Here is a 23,746-nt window from a genome sequence, read left to right as displayed (position 1 = left end):
ATTATATTAAGGAGAAACGAAAAAAACGACTAATATGATTATATCATTCTCTACCTTCTATACAGAAGATCCAATTATTAGATATGCAAAAGTCTCAATCGACATTTTTTAATATTTTCAACTGAAATTTTAGGTGTCAAATTCTTCTCTCTTTGACCATAAAATTATAAACGATAAATTAGTTCTATATGGTCTTAAATTGGTTCTTCTCCACAACAACAAAAAGTCTTAAATTGGTTTTTGGTTTTTTATATATACATATATATATATAATTAAGAACAATTATATTAAGGAGATTGAAAGGGAAGGGCCCTTATAACCATATACTTTTCCTTTTTGAACAAAAGACCCATTATTAGATAGATTAAAGTCTCAATTGACATCTTTTAATATTTTTAATTAAAATTTTAGGATACAAACATTTTCTCTTTGACTATAAAATTACAAATAATAAAAAAAACAAAAAAAAATTTAAAAAAGATAATTTCAATTCGCTGTTAATTCTCGGACTTTTTTTACTCTCAACTCTGACATGTCGAGTCAAAGGAGGTAACTAGTTGAAAGTGGACTAATAAGAAAATTTGTATTAGTATTTTCAAAGATTCTTTACTTGACATATTTTCACCGTAAACAAAGAATCTAAAAAGAACTTTCCCGAGAAAAAAGGAATGTCAATATGGAAAATTAAGATAAAGATAATGGGCATTATCTACCACACACACCTCCACTTAATTCTTTTTACTACGACTTGTCTTCTCAGACTAATATTAACAGCAATTTATATTTTTTCTACTTTTATAACTCTCTCTCTCTCTCTCTCTCACATAAATTTTTATAGTTGCTTTTCTTTCTCTCTCTTCTGCAACTTAGAGAGAGAATCAATCAGATCATAGTTTCCTAGATTTTCCCACTCTTTCCCGCACTTTCTCGCTCCGATTTTCTCTCTCAGACAAACACGCACGCACTCACACACGCAGCTCCACCTCTGATAGACTCTGATAGACCTCTCTCTCTGTCGCTCAGTGGAGCTTGCTTTTTTGTTCTTTGCTCTTCTTTCTTCGATCGAATCTCTTTCCATATCCAAAGAAAAACCGATAAACTGACTCTGCTTCTTCTACTGTTTTCCACTTCCACTTTCACGAGCTGTACTTGAATTCAGGAGGAGCACCGGTTAATGGTACGGTTACCGTGAAGCCGTAACCGCACCGAATTGGAGGAGCTAAGTAGAATGCTCGATTCGAAGGCTCGCCCGAGGATTTAGGGCTGAGTGAGTGTGTGTATGAATTTCGAGGGCGAGTTCAATGAATTGGTGAATGGAAGCTTGTGATTTTGAGAATGGCTGAGTCAAAGAGTTGTACTGGTTGTTGTTGTGGTGGTTGTGATAGTGGTGGTGGTGGAGTTTAGGTTTTACAGTTCTTGCGTGAATGTCACGGACTGATAGGATGGCTTCGGATCTTAGCAGAACTGGACCAGTCGAAAGAGACGTCGAGCAGGTTTTATTTTTATTAATTAATTAATTAATTAATTAATTAATTTTGGTTTTATTCATTGTTGTGCAATGATTTACATTCAAGAATGAGATTAGTGTGCTTATAATTGGCTTGGAAAAAATGATGAGTGTGTTAATTTATTGGTTTGTTGTTTGTAATGATGCTATTTTGGTTGCTTTCTGTGATATTTGAGCATAATATAGTAATATATTTATATTTTTGGTGGGGTTTTAATAGTGATGGTGAAATGATGTGTAGAATTGGGTTGCTACTTGTTGGATTTTTGTAGGGATTTGGGTTTTTAGATTCGCTGATTATGTTGTTTGAACTGACTGAAAATGGTTGTTACCAATGAATTTTCAAGTTGTTGGACTGAGCTGGAAGATGACTATTTTTATTTTTATTTTTTGGGTTGTCTGACTTTCTACCTTGAATAGTTTTAGACAATGTGCTCTTTCACCATTGGCTAACTAAGTGGTGTTAGGATGCTATTTGTGATTTGTGATTTTGATATGAGATAGGGGATTAGAAAGGAGGAAACTTAAAAAAAAAGGGTTGGGGGGGGTCCTGTTGGAAGCTCACTAGGGACTCTGGCATACATATTGGGAGGTAGTTGTCTCCTGTCAGTTAAATCTGCGTTCTGTAGTAGATTTGAGATTTGGTCCCGGCCTCTTGGGTTAGGCAAAGAGTGACTTTAATAATTAAGCTAGCGTCCACAAAGAAAGAGAAAACTGGCTGCCCTTTGTCTAGGAGTTGCTACTGACAAAATTATTGGATGTTTTCTCGCAAAGCATGTTGGGGTAACCTTCCTTTGACAAATGTATGTAAAACATAAGGTACATGTGTAACCAGCGTGCTGGCGCTACCTCATTGATCAAGAAAGGAACTGATCTTGATAAGCTCTCTTTGAAGGGGTCTTAGTGCCAGGTTTCATGTCAGGATCCTGTCTGCTGTTGTCACTAGGCATTGAGGCTGTAACTTTAGTGTTATATAAACTCTGAAGAGAGGATCATCAACCAAAAAAAAAAACTCTGAAGAGAACGCGTGTCAGTTTTTCATTAAATTCAATAGAAATTCTTTATCTTCTTCTCAGCCAATTGAATATGTTGCCAACCTTTTGTCTTCACTTAATTCTCTTTTAATTTGATATCAAACTGCTTGCAAGTGCTGAATATGCTTAATTTACATTCTTGGCTGATTTCAATTACAGGCCATTACTGCTTTAAAGAAAGGGGCATACTTGCTTAAGTATGGAAGAAGGGGGAAGCCCAAGTTTTGCCCATTCAGGCTTTCCAATGTAAGCTTGGCCCTGTTTTCCCAGACATGTGTTTGTAATTTTTGGGAAGTATGCTACCTATCCAAAAATATAAAAAATTGGGAAGTATGCTAGTGCTTTACAACTCCCTCCCCCCAGGTTTTGTTATGCTTATTATAATCTGAGCATCGCAAAGTTTAGTTCATTGGAATTCAACTTTAGTGTATGATTCTTTATTTATTAATTTAGGATCATTTATTCATATTATCTTGTGGGCAGAAGTCATTAAATCTTGTCATAAGTACCTCTCATATGTTTTAGTCAGATGAGTGATATGCACAAAATTTTCAGCTTCTATGTTTTTCTTCAGTTGACTGATGATTATTCAAATAGTTTTCGATAAATTATGTGCGCGTGTGTGTCTGATTCTACTGGGGGGAGGGGTTGCGCATGTAGTTTACTTTTTAAGGTATTGATTAAGTTACCATGTACTTATCTTACAGAAAAAGAGAGCTCCACATATGGTGTACTTCTCTATGTATGACACTGTCAATGGAAACATTATATTCATGCTAACTTGCTGCATATCAATCATTTTTTTAGCGGCAAAGTACTCATTTTGTTCATGATACTCCAGTCACTAACACATACATTTAGAGATGGTTTCTGCAATTATAGTTGCTTCTGTTAAAAAAGAAGGATAACTGATTTGCTTTGCTGTTTAACCAAACCCTATTTACAGAAGTACAATAAGTAGGTTACTAGCCATATGTGCCAGACAGATTGAATGTACTTAGTTTATATATATTGCATCATAATAGGTATAATAAATAGAAACTAGTTTGGCTTTAATACCAACTTCAAGAAAATGAAGATTGAATAACATTAACATGTACCTTAGTCAGGATATTTTGACAATTTCACCTAATAGTTTCCCTTTCAGGTCCAGTCAAATGCCACTGAATTATACTGTATATCATTTCCCTTCCAACCAATCCATTGGATTCTTTCATCTTTAAACAAGTTAAATATACATAAATGCACAAACACGCGCACACACTCACACATGTATAATGCAGACAGCTTGTAAGCTGGTTATTGATTTGTTTTATTTTTTAAATAGTAGTTCTTTCTGTTTCAGTGCAATTAATTGCAGAATGAGATTTTTGCTAATAAAAGTATAATATGATTGATTTTTCTTCTTGCTTTCAGGATGAGTCTCTTTTGATATGGTTCTCAGGGAAAGAGGAGAAGCATCTTAAACTAAGCCATGTCTCTAAAATTATTTCTGGACAACGCACTGTAAGTGTCTTTGCTGTGAAGAAAACTTTCTTTATATGCCTATGCTGCCATAATGATAGGAGAATGTAATGTCTTTACCTTGATCTTTTGACAAAAGAGAGACATTTTTATTGGATGATTCAAATTCCTTTTTCTTGACTGTTTCTTATGGGATTTTGACAAACTTATATTGACAATTTTTGGACCAAATATCTAATATTTTATATTGAAAAATTATTGTCATTATAGTCTCGCCATGTGTGACTAGAATGTGGAATACATTACATCCGATTCATGTTCATAATTTCCATATTAATCTACTTATAAAATAAGTTCATCCTAAATTAGCATCCATTCTATTTTGACCTCAAACTGTTTATCGTTCACTACATTGAGAGGTTTCTTTGTCATGGATCTTGAATCTATACACACATTGCCACTTATTTTGAATGTGTCAGCTTATGGTTACTGATGGGGTTCTCTTTCGAACTAGGATGTACTTTAATGAAGATGTTTTGCTGGGTTCAGATCCTAAATTTGTATATATCCATGAGAATATTGGTCATCTTTTTCACCCCAACCCCCTTTCCTTTTCTCGGTTAAATTTAGTTGTCCGAAGTGGTACTAATAATTTCTTATGAGCGTGTCATTGATTATGTTTGTGTGTGTCTACATGTGTGTTCCAGTTGTATTCTTGTCTATTTTCCAACTCCATGTCTTGCCCTTAACCATCTGTGATAGCTTCATGCTATGTCATACGTTTTTGTGTTGTGTACTGATTGAACCTGTCCTAATATTTTCCAGCCAATCTTTCAAAGGTATCCACGGCCTGAGAAGGAATATCAGTCATTTTCTCTCATATATAATGAAAGATCACTAGATCTGGTAATACTTTCCTTTATAGTAGTCATTCCCATCCATTTCTATTATTTTTAGTTCCACTTTATTGATTCCATGGTCCTTTTAATACATCTTCTCTCCTTTATCCGTGTCTATGAGGTTTAAGATTGTGTTTGTTGAAGTGGTTTCTAATCTGGTGATCTGGTTCTCCTGGACCAGATTTGCAAGGATAAAGATGAAGCTGAATCATGGTTTAGTGGTTTGAAGGCCTTAATTTCACGTAGTCATCACCGGAAATGGAGAACAGAATCAAGGAGTGATGGGATTCCTTCTGAAGCAAATAGTCCTAGAACATACACACGAAGAAGTTCTCCTCTGAATTCTCCATTTGGTAGTAATGACAGCCTGCAGAAGGTAAAGTTATATTGATTAATACGTGCTTCCAATTTGAGTTGAAAATGCAGATTAAAAAAAAAAAAAATCTTCTTATGCTCAATTCAGGATAGTGGAGATAACCTTCGTCTTCATAGTCCGTATGAAAGCCCCCCCAAGAATGGTCTGGATAAGGCATTATCTGATGTGATATTGTATACTGTTCCTCCCAAAGGTTTCTTCCCTTCGGAATCTGCTAGTGTTTCAGTACATTCTTTGTCATCTGGAGGCTCAGATAGTGTACATGGCCACATGAAGGCAATGGCAATAGATGCTTTTAGAGTTAGTCTCTCGAGTGCGGTTAGCTCATCAAGCCAAGGTTCTGGTCATGATGATGCTGATGCCTTGGGGGATGTTTTTCTTTGGGGGGAAGGCACAGGGGATGGTGTTCTTGGAGGTGGAATTCAAAGAGTTGGGAGTTGTTTTGGTGTCAAAATGGATTCTTTGTTGCCTAAAGCCTTAGAATCTGCAGTAGTACTTGATGTCCAGAACATTGCCTGTGGTGGACGACATGCTGCCTTAGTAACCAAGCAAGGAGAGATTTTCTCCTGGGGGGAGGAATCTGGAGGTAGGCTTGGGCATGGAGTAGATTCTGATGTTGTAGAGCCAAAGCTAATTGATGCCTTAAGTAGTAATAACATTGAGCTTGTAGCTTGTGGTGAGAACCATACATGTGCTGTAACATTTTCTGGTGATTTGTACACGTGGGGTGATGGCACGTACAATTTTGGCCTTCTTGGGCATGGAAATGAAGTGAGTCACTGGATCCCAAAAAGAGTAACTGGGCCCTTGGAGGGCATACATGTCTCATCAATCTCTTGTGGACCCTGGCACACAGCTGTTGTGACCTCTGCTGGACAATTGTTTACTTTTGGTGATGGCACATTTGGTGTTCTGGGCCATGGAGATCGGAGAAGTGTTTCAATACCAAGGGAAGTAGAATCCCTTAAGGGGCTCCGCACTGTCCAAGCAGCTTGTGGTGTTTGGCATACAGCTGCTGTTGTAGAAGTCATGGTTGGGAATCCTAGTTCCAGCAACTGCTCTTCAGGGAAGCTGTTTACTTGGGGGGATGGGGATAAAGGTCGACTTGGGCATGGTGACAAGGAAGCAAAACTTGTGCCTACCTGTGTTGCTGCCCTTGTTGATCCCAACTTTTCTAAAGTTGCCTGTGGACATAGTCTGACTGTTGCCCTTACAACCTCGGGTCATGTCTATACAATGGGCAGTCATGTTTATGGCCAGTTGGGGAACCCCCAATCTGATGGAAAATTCCCTACTCGTGTTGAAGGAAAGCTTTCCAGGAGTTTTGTAGACGAGATAGCTTGTGGTGCTTATCATGTTGCAGTTTTAACTTCAAGAACAGAAGTCTATACTTGGGGCAAGGGAGCAAATGGTCGTTTAGGTCATGGGGATACGGATGATAGGAATTCCCCTACATTAGTAGAAGCTCTAAGAGATAAGCAAGTCAAAAGTATTGCCTGTGGTACTAATTTTACTGCTGCTATCTGCCTTCATAAGTGGGTCTCAGGTGTTGACCAGTCTATGTGTTCTGGCTGCCGCCTTCCATTTAATTTCAAAAGAAAACGTCACAATTGTTACAATTGTGGACTTGTTTTTTGTCATTCTTGCAGTAGCAAGAAGTCTCTTAAGGCTTCTATGGCACCAAATCCGAACAAACCTTATCGTGTCTGTGATAGTTGTTTTAACAAACTGAGGAAAACGATTGAAGGTGATGGCTCATCTCATTCTTCTGTGAGCAGAAGAGGAAGTATCAATCAAGGTTCGCTTGAGTTTACTGAAAAAGATGAGAAGTTGGATACCAGATCTCGTGTGCAACTTGCAAGATTTTCTTCGATGGAATCCTTGAAGCAAGTGGAAAGCCGATCTTCTAAAAAAAACAAGAAACTAGAATTTAACAGCAGTCGTGTCTCACCTGTTCCAAATGGAAGTTCCCAGTGGGGACCACTTAATATTTCTAAATCTTTTAATCCTGTATTTGGGTCATCTAAGAAGTTTTTCTCAGCCTCTGTTCCTGGATCAAGAATTGTTTCTCGAGCAACATCCCCAATATCAAGGCGGCCCAGCCCCCCACGTTCAACAACACCAACCCCTACTCTAGGAGGACTTACCTCACCGAAGATTGTTGTGGATGATACTAAAAGGACAAATGATAGCCTTAGCCAGGAGGTTATTAAATTAAGAGCACAGGTACATAGTTCTCCCTACCTTTCAATTGCTCACTTGTGCTAATTTGTTGCTTTACTTATCATATCTTTTTATTTTTACCAATGGAAATTTTCATGCTGTAAAGAACAGTTATGTACTGCAGGTATTAAATTAGATAAAGCACTGCCTCTAGGTTCCAACAAGATCTATCTCCTCCTTGGAATTGAAACTTGAAAGTAGAGAATTGTGACCTTAGACACCTGTGTTTTCAATTTGAATTATGTTATGCAACTATGATTGTGATTCGTGTCACAGATGCAATTTGTCCATTTATTTCTATTTTAGTGGCTAGAACTTCACAAAGGCATTGCAAAGTAACTGTAGAAAAATGACTAGATTGCTTTAACTGGTCCATGAGAGTGAAGGAGGTGACTTGTGACCTTCCTGCAACACTAACAGCAACTGCAAGCCCATTGTATTCAAGATACTATATTGCAATAATATTTTGAAAAGTTGTTAGAAAATGATTAAATAATTAAATTCACCCTTTCTATCAGTTTATTTTTTTTGGGACTAGTGGCAGTTTATCAGGGTATCAAAGCCTGTGGTCCTAAGTTCAAACCTTGTCTCAACTCTACCTCCCTTTTAAAAAAAGTTTAAATCCCACATGTTGAACTTCACTTATCATAAGTTATAAACTTTTAAGTCAGGGGAGACACTTCATGTATATATTTTGTATACACAAAATTCTCCTAAAATATTGCACAAGTAAAGAATTACAATTGGACAAGTAGAGATTAAGCAAAAAAGGTTGAAAAGAAAGAGAATCAATAAAGTCTACATCTGTATTGCAATGGTTGTCTTGTATAAGTATGACATGAGTAATATACTAATATACAGCCTCTCAGGTACACCAATTGGTAAGGGTGGGTTTGGGTCCCAAATGTGCCATCCAAATTTGTTTACCGTCAAACCTGACCAACCATTTTCAGGTCTGAGTTTATATAGACTTGTAAACTAATCGATCAATCTGGTTTGGGTTTGGGATGACTTCAGGAATAGCTAAGACATTCAGCCATCTTTGGCTTATTTAAGCTTCATGAAATAGAAGGAATGTCATTATTTTAATGGATGGTATTAGATGGATGTAGGCCTTCCAATTTGATAGATTTTTTGGATTCTTTGTATTCCTGACTTCTTATGGGGGACAACTGAGTAGGTAGGCTGTATGCTGAAACTGTACGTATTTCTTGATCGACTGCATACAAGTTTGATGTGGTTGAAAAATGCTCTCTCTCACTCTCTCTCTCCATGGGTTGGTTCAGTTTTCTTAATGAATTCTGAAATGGTGAAAGAAAAAGGTGGACCACTATATTATCAGTAAAATGGACATCTCCCAAAAAAAAAATAGTTCGTATCTTACAGCTGAACATTATTTTCCAGAATGGAAGTCGTCGTTGTTTTTTCCTCATTCTTGCTTATTATGGATTTAGTTTTTCAGATGGATGTACCAATTATTCAGTATGTTCCTAGCAGTCCTGGCAGACCCAATGGGTATCTGGTTACCTGTCTGTTTATGATTAAAGAAATCATAGAATCATTTATAAAACAACTTTAGAAATAGAAATATTCCAGAACATTTCAATTTAAGCAGTATTGAAAATAAATAATGAAGTGGATTTATGTTAAAATTTAAAACATGTAGGAGCCATACTGGAGGCTGCTTTGAAATGTAGAAGTAGGGAGATTGGTAGGTTTGGTTGGATATTTCATGATCTAATTTTATGGGCTATTTATATGATGGCAAGCTAGGTGTAACACACAGATTCAAAGTTTACCTTTAATTTTTGGTCTTTAAAAGACTTCCATTTTTGTTTGAGGACAGGTTTCAAGAGTCATGTTTCAACAAAGATATATATATATATATATATATAACTCTCATACATCTATAAACAAGGACCTGGCTGTACTGTTCTTTGTGAATCTTTTTCAAACTGTAAAAATGTAGGCTACAGAGTGTGGGTATAATTCCCAGGCCCATACCTATCCCTTCCCATCGGTTGAACTAAAGACCTTCTTCATGCCAAAGTGGTACCACTTGATCACGATGGCAGCATTGTGTTTGGCATGTGCCTTTGTGAATTTATGATGATATATTATATATGTTTGAGGATATGTTTCCATATAATAGAACAATACGTCAAGTGAAAAAATTTACCATATGTATATATACATTAACCCACACACACACATGCACACAAAGACACAGAGAAACGTATAACATTGTCTGAATCTGCAAATGCCATGGGCGATTGAAGCTAATTATTTTATACGTGATTGTATGAGGGGTAAGACACCAGAGCATGAGCACGAGTTTTCCTTGTAACATACGTACTTTTGAAGATATTGAGAGACCTTTAGATTTGTTGATGTCTATGCTAGTTGGGACTATGAGTAGTCTCGTATTTGGGGTTTTACGCAATGTATTTCTATTTCTGATTTCCTACAATCTGTTAGCATTTCTTATTGATATTTTTCTAATTGTTTCAAGTACAATGTGTTCATCATCGTGAACACGTCATAACTTTTTTTTTTTTTTTTGATAGGTAATAGATATTTTCATTAAAAAAAGTACATCATGTTCACGATGATAAACAGATTGTACTAGAAACAAATACAAACAAATCAAACGGAAACAGAAAATGATTGCACGAAATCAATAAAACTTCTATTACCTATCAAATATATATATATATATATATATTTATATATATGACAAAATTAAATAATTCATACATATTGAAATGATAAGTTACTTTGATCGTTTGCATAAAGAACTGATTTTATGCTTTTACTTAGCAATAAAAGTTGTAGTTGATATCTATTGCTTACAACTTAAATTCCTCTTTCCATGACCTAACAAGCATATAGAACTGGCTCAGTTTTATATTTGTCCATTATTTCTGACCAATATTTATTTGTAGGTGGAAAATCTGACTCGCAAAGCACAACTTCAAGAAATTGAGCTGGATAGAACAACCAAACAGCTAAAAGAAGCATTAGCATTTGCAGAGGATGAAGCTGAAAAATGTAGAGTAGCAAAGGATGTAATCAAATCACTTACAGCCCAAGTAAGATTGATGTTTAATATTATGGGATTTTGGATTACCGTGTACATGAAATCTACCAGTTATGTTCTGCATGGAAACAGGGAGGAGTGCTTTTTTTCCCCCTAAAGCATTTCCATTTAGTCAATTTCATATATGTCTAGTTCCAGTTTAAAGGACATTCGGTTAAAAAAGAAAGAAGGCAAAAAAGAAGATGAAATTAAATTATCTGCAGTAATTCCTATTTTCTATTCCAGAATTTCTCCTAACTGGGAACAATACTCTTTTTGCTTTGCAAATACTTCATTTTTTAGTGTTATATTTGTTCCTTCAAATGTCATGTGGAAGAAAGTGAATTATTTCTTTTGTTTTATCCTCTGGACGTCCAAAAACCCTTTATTATTCTTTGCAATGAATTTGATTATCTGTCAAACAAAAAATATGTATAATAACAATCATATTACTATCTACAGCTATATGTTTGTTATTTTATCTAAAAAATTTAGTGACTTTGTATCTAAAAAAATTAGTGACTGTGGAGCATGTAGAAAACCAAAGCCAGGACAGGTTGAAATGTGCTTTCTACTCTAATTTTTTCAGATCATAAACTTGTCAAAAACACTGACACCAAATACACTGGTTTGAATTTGCTTTTCCTTAATTCTCATGAGGCTCTATTGTCATGTGTTTTTAACTGTCCCTGTACACATTCACTACTTGCTAGTCACTGATGCAGAAAGACAGAATTTGTCAGTCACAGCACTAACTTGTAAATGATTTTGCTACTACCAGTCTTTCTTTTTAAGTTGTAATCTACCAATGCCTCCTGTCTTTTTCTCTAGTGCTTGATGTAATCTTTATAGTATATTGAGCTGAAAGTGGCCACGCCACCCTTCTCAAGGTAGAACATCATTTTTGTTAATGAGGTTAAAGTAATGTTGTATTTCAGCTTGGTAAATTGTTTTTGCTGGGACATTTATTGAGGCTTATATTGTTAAGCCTCTTCATTATATTCAAAGATGAGTTGGTTTGTTTTTCACTTGTGTTTTCATTGGATATTGATGGAATCTTTAATGCTTTGTTATCCTTGATAGGGTTCAGGTTTTTATACTGTAAATTATATGCATTTGAAAACTTAAAATTCATGCGGCATGATTTTAGTTACTAGTTACTAATAACCCAAGGTAACCGTGCACCAACAAATTTCTTAAGTTGCATCTAGGACTTGATCCAGTAAAGTGCTTGCTAACTGAAGCTATTGGGCTGTTGTTACTTGAGCTTTTATTGTTAGCTAACACTTTTCTTTTTCTTATTCTGAATAGTTGAAGGACATGGCTGAAAGGCTGCCTGTGGGAGCAGCTCGGAATACCAAATCACCTTCTCTTTCTTCCTTTGGCTCCAGCCCTGCTTCTAATGAAGTTTCTAATGCTTCTATTGACCGAATGAATGGTCAAGCAGTGTTCCAAGAACCAGACTCTAATGGATCAAACAACCAGTTGCTTTCTAATGGATCAACCACCAACAGTAACCGTAATTTAGGTCATAACAAACAAGCCCATTCTGATGCAACGACTAGAAATGGAGGCAGAGTGAAAGAAAGTGAATCTCGCCTTGAAAATGAATGGGTTGAGCAAGATGAGCCTGGTGTATATATTACACTAACCTCCTTACCAGGAGGAGTCAAGGATCTCAAGCGAGTTCGCTTCAGGTACATTATCTTCAATGCAGTTTTCTTACTATTTAAAATAATATGCAACATTTTCCTGGTCATCAAGATGTCCTAGCTGATTTATCTAGTGATATTATGCCCTTTGTCTACATTAAATCCTAACCAGGCCATCAAACCTGCACTTGCAGTCTGTGCTTGATAGTACATAGTTGATGTGAAATTAGACTTTGTGTTGATGATTATATCCCCCCCACCCCCCACCCAACTTTTTTCCTCAATCCTTTCTTTTTTGGGGGTTTTACTTTAATTTGCCTTAATTAATTAATTGAGTTCTGAGAGTTGATTATATCATGATCTTCCCCCTGTAACAAATGTAAACCTTATTAATGATGCATGCAGTCGGAAGCGGTTTAGTGAGAAACAAGCAGAACAATGGTGGGCAGAGAACCGGGATAGAGTATACAAACAATACAATGTGCGCATGGTTGACAAGTCAAATGTTGGTGTTGGAAGTGAGGACTTGTCTCATTGACATATTGAAACAATCATCTGTAAATGAAATGGTATTTTCCAGATTACAGCTTGACTTACTGAGAGGCCATACTAATTGATTAGTTTTGGCTTCCATCTGCTATAGGGTTAGTTGGATGGAAGCAAGGTTTGGTATAAGGAAAGAATTAGAGGGGTTTTATTGTGTTTTTGTATGTCCCCTTTTTTTCTTTGATATTTTTTTCTACTTGATTTTACTTGCCATTTTTTCCCTATATGTGCCTTTGTGTGGGGGTTGAGGGTGAGAAATGTAAATTCTTAGTAGGTTGCTGGCTCTTGTGGCTGCTATGAAAATTCCATAAGCGAATGTATCTGCAGATTTTTTTCCCCTTTACGGTTTATAAATTCATTCAAGCCATATTAAAGGCAGCTGTTATGTACATTTACAAATGCATCTTCTTTCTTTGTTTGACTCTCATCTTCTTTTTCAATTAGGCTTACATGATACATAGTTACATTTTCTGCGAAGATAACTGATGTTGTCACCCATCTAAGTAAACGAAAACTGATTACATTTCAAGATATATATATATATATATATAGAGAGAGAGAGAGAGAGAGAGAGAGAGAGAGAGAGAGATGGGTTCAATCACGGCTGGCTTTACCTATAGGCTATGAGTTCAAATTTTCTGTCTCACTTATTTTGCTCTACTCTATAGTGCACAAATAAAAACTTGACACATGTCTACTTATTTAATTAATTTTTAATTTTTTTTTCTTATTTCGTATACCTAATATAAATAAAAAAGAAACTTGCACATCACCGTTAACGTCATGAACCCCTCTCTCTTTTTCATAAGATTGTTGTCAACTTGCTTACCTGTCTTCAAAATAAGCCCACCTCATCGGTTCTTTTAGATCTCTGTCTTTGTAGACCAAACTACCAAATTGAAACCCTCAAATTGCTTCGTTGGTTTGAATTGGAACTTAGAAAGCGTAAACTTTTCTAGCTAGGCTTGCAATCTGTTGTGATTCAAAATTTAAGAGGCAAAAACGAAAATTTCGGTGCCTTGATGATTGAAGAGGAAAGCTGCAGAAACAGTAAAGGCAAGAAATAGTTACAAACAAAAATCAAAATTTATTTTGGTTTGTTGAACATAGAGGCAGAAACAGGAAAGGCAAGGAATAGTTACAAACAAAGATCAAACTTTATTTTGGTTTGTTTAACATAGAGGCAGCCCCTTTGTCAAAAGGCTCAAAACAGTAGGGATTTAATATTTGAGTTTGCTGAATATAAAGGCAGTGCCTTGGACAAAGAGACAGTGGTTGGCCGTGAGCGCTAGTGTTGATGGCACCGGCGATCTCTTTCTAGTGGCGCCAACAATCTTTGCTAGCAGTGACCAGTGGTAGCGGTGGGAATGAATTTGGTTATTTGTTTATTTTAGGTATTTGAAATAAGAAAAAAAAAAGAATTTAATTAAATAGGTAGATATGTGTCAAGTTTTTATTTGTAGAGTATACGGTGGAGCAGGAAAATTGGGATAAAAAATTTAGACTCATATGCTATAGCTATTATGTCATTTAGACAATTATATCATATTTTTACACCCACTTTAAAACATAATATATCTCGTATTTATTGACTTCTATTTTTTTTTTTTTTTGGAAAATTCATTTAGGATATTAACAAAATTTGAATACAAAAATTTGAATATTAATTTTGTACTATGAGAAAGTAAGAAAATGTATTTTAATTTTTTTTTTAAATTATCATATAGAAAGTTGAACGTATACATTTGCTTATTTTATATAAAAAATATATTATTCAAAATGATCACTTTAGGGCCTTTAGGCCTCCTCAAGTTGTATTGAGTCGGGCTTGGGATTCAAGTTTTCTCACGGTTGAAAAAATAGTATCCATATCATCATTATTAAATATTTATTGCTTTCCACCTCAACTTTTTTAATTACTAATTAATACTATTTTATTTTCTCTATTTAATTTCATTATATTTACAACTACATAAAGAGGAATGAAAAAATTGGTAAAATTTAGGTACAAAAAATTTCATAAAATGTTGTAACTTATTCACCAAATAAATTTAAACAAATAAGCGTATTGAATTTAATTATCCTTGAAATTGTCTTATAAAAAAAACCTCTTTAAAATAATAACATTATTTGTTAATATAGTTATATTCTTTTAATTTAATTTGGTAATAAAAACTATACACCATAAAGCTAGTTCAAAACTATTTTTCTTTTGACCCACAATGTGGGCTATAGAAGAAATCACCCATAAATTTTTTAATAAATTATATGACTTATTTAAATAATATATGTAAATATCCTTATAAATTATCCTGGCCTTAATTTCCCAAATTCCCATTGAAAAGTTGAGAAGTGAGTACTTCTGTCGTGTCCATGCAGGCCGCTTGTTTTTGTTTAACGTAAATCTCTCTCTCTCTCTCGTCTCTACGGATTCATGTATCTCATAGTTTATGTGCTTATACTTATCTGCCTATTTTTCATGCAATTTCATTTCCATTTTTACTATCTTTCCGTACTACTATTAGTAATTGAATGGAAACCACAAAGCTATTATCTCTCTTAAGAGCATGCATAGGTTCTAAATCAGTCAAGCAAGGCAAGCTAATCCACCAAAAGATAGTCTCTCTAGGCTTACAAACCAACACTGCCATTTGCAAAAGCCTCATCAACTTTTACTTTTCTTGCCATTTGTATGACTCTGCAAAGCTTGTTTTCCAAACCATTGATAACCCATTAGACATCTCCTTGTGGAATGGCCTCTTGGCTGCTTACACCAAAAACTTCATGTTCATTGAAGCTCTTGAGCTGTATGAGAGGCTATTGCGTTATACATATTTGAAACCTGATAGTTACACTTACCCAAGTGTTCTAAAGGCCTGTGGTGGGTTGGGTAGAGTTGGTTGTGGTAAAATGATTCATACCCATTTGATAAAAACTGGTTTTGCAAATGATATTGTTGTGGCCAGTGCTCTTGTGAGCGTGTATGCAAAATGCAACGCTTTTGAGTATGCTATACAGCTGTTTGATGAAATGCCTGAGAGGGATGTGGCATGTTGGAATACGGTGATTTCCTGTTATTATCAAGATGGGCAAGCTAAACAAGCGTTGGAATTGTTTGAAAGAATGAGAGGTTCCGGGTTTGAGCCTAACTCGGTGACACTCACAACTGTTATTTCATCGTGTGCAAGGCTTTTAGATTTGGAAAGAGGGAAGGAGATTCACATGGAGTTGGTGAGAAATGGTTTTCAGTTGGATGGTTTCATCAGCTCTGCTCTTGTGGACATGTATGGAAAGTGCGGTTGTTTAGACATGGCTATAGAGGTTTTTGAGCACATTTCAAGAAAGACTGTGGTTTCATGGAACTCCATGATTGCAGGATACAGTTTAAAAGGTGACAGTAGATCATGCATGGAACTCTTTAAAAGGATGAACGAGGAAAGAATTAAACCCACTTTGACTACTTTAACCAGCATATTAATGGCTTGTTCAAGATCAGCCCAACTGCAACACGGAAAATTCATACATGGATATATCGTAAGAAACAGAATAGAGGCTGACATCTTTACTGAAAGCTCCTTAATTGATTTATACTTCAAATGTGGATGGGTTGGATCTGCTGAAAATGTTTTTGAAATGATGCCCAAGAATAATGCAGTTTCATGGAATGTCATGATTTCTGGATATGTGACAGTAGGCAATTATTTCAATGCTCTTGGCATCTTCTATGAAATGAAAGAAGCTGGTATTAAACCAGATGCCATTTCATATACTAGTGTTTTACCAGCTTGTTCACAACTAGCAGCCTTGGAACAGGGTAAGGACATTCACAAACATGTCATAGAGAGTAAGTTGGAAACCAATGAAGTAGTTATGGGGGCTCTACTTGACATGTATGCTAAATGTGGTGCCGTAGACGAAGCACTTAATATTTTTCATCAATTGCCTGAGAGAGATGTTGTGTCATGGACGTCAATGATCACAGCTTATGGGTCTCATGGTCAAGCTTTAGAAGCTTTGAAGCTGTTTGGTGAAATGCAGCAGTCCAATGCAAAACCAGACATAGTGACTTTCCTTGCAGTTTTATCTGCTTGTAGCCATGCCGGATTGGTTGATGAAGGTTGTCATCATTTTAATAAAATGATCACTGAGTATGGTATTAGTCCCAGAATTGAACACTACTCATGCTTGATTGATCTTCTTGGACGTGCTGGAAGATTGCATGAAGCTTATGGGATTCTCCAAAGAACCCCAGAAATTAGTGAGGATTTTGGGTTATTAAGCACACTATTTTCCGCATGCCGTTTGCACAGAAATGTAGATTTAGGGGTAGAAATTGCAAAATTGCTTATCAAGAAGGATCCTGATGATCCATCAACTTATATTATTTTATCAAATATGTATGCATCTGCAAAAGAATGGGATGAGATGCGCAAGGTGAGATCTAAGATGAAAGAGCTAGGATTGAAGAAGAACCCTGGGTGTAGCTGGATTGAGATTAACAGTAGGGTCCAACCTTTCTTTATTGATGATAAGTCACACCCAAAAGCCGAGATGGTGTATGAATGCCTCAAATTACTTACCAGTCACATGGAGAAAGATGAGCTGTTTTCATGTTGTAGATGAGACAAATGATGTACTAACTTGCAGCTACTTGTATTCAAATGAGACTGAAGTGTGAAAATCCTGTGTGTGAATTTTGAGGGTGAGTTGGATATATTGGTGAATGCAAGCGTTTGTTTTGAGAATTGGTGAGTCTAAGAGTAGTACTGCTATTGGTTGCGATGGAGTTTAGTTTTTTCAGTTTGTGTGGATGTCATGAATGAATAGGATGGCTTTGGATCTTAGCTGGACCAGCCCAATTGAATGGGACATCGAGCAGGTTTTTTTTTGGATATTCTCATTTCTTGGATATTCTAGATTATTTCAGTGTTGTTCAATGATTTACATTCAAGTATTGGTTGGTTTTAGATTTTTTTCTGGGACTAGTTTGCTTATAAAAGGCAAGGAAAAACATTGTAGATTGCTTTTATTTGTTTGTTTGTGCTAACTGTGTTATTTTCATTGGGTTGCTTTCTGTAATATTAGCATAACATATTTGGTGTGATCAAGTTGGGTTCTAATAGTGATGGTGAAGTTATGTGTAGACTTGGGTTGTTACTGGTTGGATTTTGTAGGGGTTGGGTTTAATTATCTGATTATGTTGTTCGAAGTTTGAACTGACTGAAAGTAGTTGTTACCAATGAATTTTCAAGTTGTTGGAATAAGCTGGAAGATGACCCTTTTCTTTGTGTGGGTTGACTTTCTACCTTGAATAGTTGAAACAATGGGCTCTTTTACCATTGTTTAACGAAGTTTTTTTAGGATGTTATCTCTCTTTTATTTGGGTTTTAGATAGGGGATTAGAAAGTAGTAAACTGTTTTTGTGTCCCGCTAGGGACTCTGAGCTACATACTGGGAGGTGGGATTTGATACTGGCGTCTTGGTTTAGGCCAAGGATTTTACTAACCAAGATGCATTCACAAAGAGAGAAAACTGGCGGCCCTTTCTAGGAGTACGAACTAAGAACTACCAAAATTATTGGAAGTTTTCTCACAAAGCGTGTTATGATAAAATTTCTTTGACAAATGTATGTAAAACATTAAGTACATGTGTAAGCAGTGTGCTGGTGCTACCTCGCCAATCAATAAGGGGAAACTGAGCTGGTTCAAAGGGGTTTTACACTCTTACTTCTGGGTTTTATGTCTGGAATCCTGTCTGCTGTTGTCACTAGGCATTAAGATTGTTAGTGTTTATAAACTCAATAGTGTACATGTCAGTTTTTCATTATGTTCTTCTGAGCTAGTTGAATATGCTGTCAGATTTTTATCTTCACTTCATTCTCTTCTAATTTGATATTAACCTGCTTCCAAGTGCTGAATATGCTTAAGTTAGATTCTTGGCTGATCTCAATTACAGGCCATTACTGTCTAAAGAAAGGAGCATACTTGCTTAAGTATTGAAGAAGGGGGAAGTCCAAGTTTTGTCCATTGCAGTTACTAATGTAAGTTTGGCCCTGTTTCTCCAGACATGTCAATGCAATCTTCTACATGTGTTTATTTTATATTCGGCAAGCATGCTAATGCATTCCCGCCCCCTTCCTCATGTTTTATTGTGCATCTTATAATCTCATCAATGCAATCTATTAGCTAATTGGAATTGAACTTTTGTGTATGATCTTTGATTTTGTAATTTAGGATAATTTATTCATATTATCATGCTTATTGGTAGAGGGTATTAAATCTTGCCATCAGTATCGCGAATGTATTTTATTCAGATAAGTGGTATGCATAAATTTTTCAGCTTCTATGTTATTTGATAAACTGCAGAATAGGCATTTTATGCCATTTACAATTTAACTTGCATCCGTGTCAAATGACTCTCTATCTTTATCTACCTAGAGCAATCTAAGTCATGGAAGTTTCATTTAAAGGATTCTCAATAATTATGCATACCCATAACCCCTTGCTTTGTTGCTCTAGCAATTAAACATATCTGCTGTAGCTAATGTTTTCATCGGTGGATTAGATGACCATGATAAGCTAGCTACGTTCACATTATCAGCAATTCTTGTTTTCTGCAATCTGCTCCCAGACTGGCCTGGAGTCTTTGGTTTCTTAGCTTATCAGATTGATTTTTTTTTTTTTTTTTTTAATTAATGTTGGTATGTTTTTGAACCATCAGTGTATATTTACCATATCTACCTGGCATTTAACAAGATGCATCTGTTGAGCAAGAATTTGTTATTTTAGGAAGACCTGCATTGATAACATGCATTTTGCCTCTGATGTTAAGCTTGATGTGCATCATTGATTAAAGTTGACGATCTCAGTTATAGGACTTTCAAGTTCTAGCTATTTTAAACAGGTGGTTGATTTTCAGAAGAGAGATTTTTTTTGAAGTGATAGCAATTTAAAATCAGTGTTCATGATGTTCAATTTCTAGCTATTTTAAACAGGTGGTTGATTTTTAGAAGAGAGATTTTTTTTGAAGTGATAGCAATTTAAAATCAGTGTTCATGATGTAACATAATTCATGAATCCCATGCTCAACTGCTTATAAGGAAAACATATTGAATTGAGTGATTATTTATATTTTTCTGGAATGAAAAATTGGTTAGCCTGACTGACTTGATTACTGTAATGTTACTCTTTGTTATATTACTTTGTGATATTTTGTAATATGCAGGCCTATCTTGAATCCTTGATAACCTCTTATTGGAGCCAGAGAATTGCAAGTAGATCAACAGCTAAACCATAAGCACAAAGCACACCAACCCTATAGTTTTCTACCCGATGATTGCCCTCCGTCTGCAGCATAGGAGCTATTAATACAAATAACCTTAAATCAAAGAGAGGTGGTGCCTCCATTTACAAATAATGATAATTTTTACTTGGAGGAAGACTTACAAGCCCTCTTCCCTGTATCTTCCACAACTTTCTGTAATTGAACCATTACCAGTAGTTTATTATTGGACGTACGTTTTTAGTTTCTTCTTTGGAATTTGCTGGTCAAAATAGATATTTGGTGATATATGGCGTTTATAGTTTTTCAGTCACACATCCTTTAAGAGTGTTCTTTTGAAACTTTGTTGATTAGATGTGTTTAGAGCTGTCTTTTTTTACCATTACTGCCGAACAATTAGAAAAAATACTACTTTTTTACTTGTATACATATGGCAGGTAAACACAATAATTTGGGTGTATGCGGCTCCAACTTGATTTTGCATGTCAATTTGATACGTACTTTCACCCTCCTTTATCTGAACCTGGAGATGGAGTCCATCTAAACTTTGATTCAGATTTTTTTTTTTTTTTTTTCATAACGCTTGAAGAACCATATAATTTAAGCGTGACTGCATGAAGAAGCCTAGTCTACATTTTATATATTGGATATGTGATTGCATTGGCGATCAAACCCCAGCCTTTGTCCTATAAATCCAGCAATCAGACTATATAAACTCGTTAGTCATTCCCAAAGCTCTTACTCGTCCGTGTAACATTTTTAGCATCTAACATTCTTTTTAAAAGAAAATTGACATTTTTATTAAATTTGACATAATTTCTAATAATAGAGGATAAAGTGTTTATTAGTTATTATTAATGGGTAAAGGAAGACATTGCAACTGCACCTGTTAAGGGAAAAGTGCAATTAAACGTTTTAATGATATAGAGAAATAAGACTGTAACTTCTTCGTCTTCTTCTTTTGAAAAGATCAGAAGAAAATAAAACTGTAACTAATTTCAAATAATATACCATTATTAATCTTTTAGATCTGCAATTTTAATCCAAGATTTTCAAAAGCATCAAGTATTCAAGAATTTTAGTATGCGTTTCTCCATTTTTGAAACTTAGGTGTTCTTATGCCTTAAATGAGTTCAGGCAAAGCAATTAGTTTAATTACTTTGTGCAAACCACCAAAACCGTTGGACTGTAAGGTGTGACTAGTCGCATGTAGTAAGGTTTTATACTAGTGATTTATGTATTGAATGATACGTACACAATTTGATTAAACTTTTTAGATATCTTTATTCAATAATACTTTGTTGGTTTTATACCAGTTACTACAACTTAACAATCGAAATATAAGTACTCCACAATGTTTACAATCTAAAAAGAAGGGCCCACAACTGAAAACAAACTCCAACATTACAATAAATAAAAGATAATAACAACAATACCAAATACCAAATTCTATCGTTAATAAAACAATAGTAAATAAACTAAATTACCAATAGCATCTATTATTTCTCACATCACTTTGTTGTTGGCTCTTATTATTTCTCATCATCCCACCTGTTCTAGTGTTACCCATATGGGCACCAACTACACAAACACACGTCCCCTTCATAGAAAACCGCACTCCTATGATTAATGTGTTACCCATATGGGCACCAACTACACAAACACATCCCCTTCATAGAAAACCGCACTCCTATGATTAATTTAATCGACCCATAATTCCAAATACATGGACGTATCATTGAACCTCTGATAGCTTTAGTGGATTTATGTATTGAACGCTTGAACCATACTCTTCTGATGTAGAGATATCAGATATGGAATCGCAACAAGAGAAAAGCTGAAGAAATAAAGCCATAGCAGTCCATAGTTAATAAATTAAAACTTCAGTCAATGGGGTTTGTTGCTGGGAGAGGAGGGATGAAAGTGGAGGACAACAATTTCCCTTAGAGGATGAAGGTGCAAGCCATGACCAACATAATATACAAATTTCAGTTGATGGGGTTTCTTAAAAATTGATTGGTTTCACATCAACAATATAATAAACAACATTCTCAAAAAAAAAAAAAAAAAAAAAAACAATATAATAAACAAATTTCTTACTTTTTTGTCCCCCATTTTATGTAATGTCACTACAAACTTAATTATACTGCAAATGGCCAAGATCCTTATAACTCAATGACATTTCTTAGCGTTTCTTATAAGGTGAACTAGGGTTTGAATACTCCTCCCCCACTTCTTGTAACAAATAGAATTATAAATTTATGTGTGTGTGTAAATTCCAATTAGCTTAACTAGTAAAGTCACTTACCATCAAATAAGATATTTTGAGATCAAACTCCGACTACACCATAAACCAATCAGTGTCTTGTCCTAATTATAAAAAGCAGTAAAAGGTACATTTCTTGGCACTTACTCGATACACTAAGTAAACAATGCAATTTGCCTTAGGTGGTTTTGGGTGATTTTAACGAGATACTATTTTCTAATGAGAAATGGGGTGGAGCTGAGCGTGAGGCAAAACAGATGGTGGCTTTTAAGGAATGCTTGAATAGGTGCGATTTAGTTGATCTTGGTTTCATTAGGCAGAAATATACATGGTGCAACGGACATTTTGGGGGAGAAAGAACCAAACTTAGACTTGACAAGGCTGTGGCCAATGAGGAGTGGATGTTGAGATTTCCGAATGCAAGAGTGTTTCACTCTTCAATGTCCATATCGGATCACTGCCTTATTAAGCTAAGCCTAAAAAGAGACCAGAATAGGAGACCACAAAAAAAGAGATTCATGTTTGAAGCCATGTGGACAAGAGATACTAGATGCAGGGAAGTTGTGGAATCATTTTGGGATGTTGGTGGGAATCTGTCTTATGTTCAACTGGTTGATAGATTGTGGAATTGTAAGGAAAGGCTAAAGAGTTGGAATTGGAGTGAATTTGGCAATGTGAACCAATTATTAAAGCAAAAGAGAGAGCAGCTTCAACATCTTGAGGCTATAAACAGCCTTCATGGAGAGGCAGAGAAGGTTTAGAGGTTGAAATCAGAAATTAATGAGATATTGACTAGGGAGGAAATAATGTGGAATCAGAGGTCTAGAGCTATGTGGATGAAATGGGGGAACCGAAACACAAAATTCTTTCATGCCACTGCGAGCCAAAGGCGTAAAAGAAATGGTATTGTGGGGCTGTTAGACTCGGAAGGGGGATGGCAGGTTGACCCAAGAAACATAGAGGGTATCATTTTGGAGTATTTTGGTTCCATCTTCAAGTCAAATGAGCCAGCTAATTTTGAAGCAAGCCTAAGTGTTATCCATCCCAAAGTGACCCCGGCAATGAATGCAATACTGACAGCTAATTTCAAAGCGAAGGAGGTATGGAACGCGCTTCAACAAATGCACCCAACTAAGTCACCAGGCCCAGACGATATGTCCCCAATCTTTTTCAAAAGTACTGGGATGTAGTTGGTTCAAGTGTTATTGATTGTGTGTTGCATACTCTTAATATTGGGGTGATGCCCCCTAGCCTGAATGAAACTTTTATTTGCCTCATTCCAAAAGTTAAGTCTCCCTAAAAAATTACTGAATTTCGCCTGATTAGTGTGTGCAATGTAAGCTATAAGATAATTTCCAAGGTGCTTGCAAATCGGCTGAAGAGGATTCTTGCCGATGTTATTAATGATTCTCAAAGTGC

General features: G+C 35.6%; 2 protein-coding genes across 2 annotated transcripts; both read left to right on the top strand.

The window, feature by feature from the left end:
- The first annotated feature begins 787 nt into the window (after positions 1-787).
- Positions 788-13,171, top strand: LOC111988879 (PH, RCC1 and FYVE domains-containing protein 1). The gene is made up of 9 exons (XM_024020685.2): positions 788-1,493; positions 2,701-2,787; positions 3,958-4,047; positions 4,831-4,911; positions 5,086-5,280; positions 5,368-7,506; positions 10,449-10,595; positions 11,894-12,279; positions 12,640-13,171. Exons 1-9 carry the CDS (start codon positions 1,425-1,427, stop codon positions 12,770-12,772), a joined length of 3,327 nt encoding a protein of 1,108 aa, XP_023876453.1. The 5' UTR covers positions 788-1,424; the 3' UTR covers positions 12,773-13,171.
- Positions 13,172-15,087: 1,916 nt separating this feature from the next.
- LOC111988894 (pentatricopeptide repeat-containing protein At5g27110) lies at positions 15,088-20,308 on the top strand. The gene is made up of 3 exons (XM_024020704.2): positions 15,088-17,659; positions 18,736-18,820; positions 20,005-20,308. The coding sequence occupies exon 1, from the start codon at positions 15,313-15,315 to the stop codon at positions 17,401-17,403; it is 2,091 nt and encodes a 696-aa protein (XP_023876472.1). The 5' UTR covers positions 15,088-15,312; the 3' UTR covers positions 17,404-17,659; positions 18,736-18,820; positions 20,005-20,308.
- The last annotated feature ends 3,438 nt before the right edge of the window (positions 20,309-23,746 follow it).

The sequence above is a fragment of the Quercus suber genome, unplaced genomic scaffold (genome assembly GCF_002906115.3).
Source record: "Quercus suber isolate HL8 unplaced genomic scaffold, Cork oak 2.0 scaffold_237, whole genome shotgun sequence".
Classification (NCBI taxonomy): domain Eukaryota; kingdom Viridiplantae; phylum Streptophyta; class Magnoliopsida; order Fagales; family Fagaceae; genus Quercus; species Quercus suber.
Note: the sequence above shows the minus strand (reverse complement) of the source record. Positions and strands in the feature narration are given on the sequence as shown.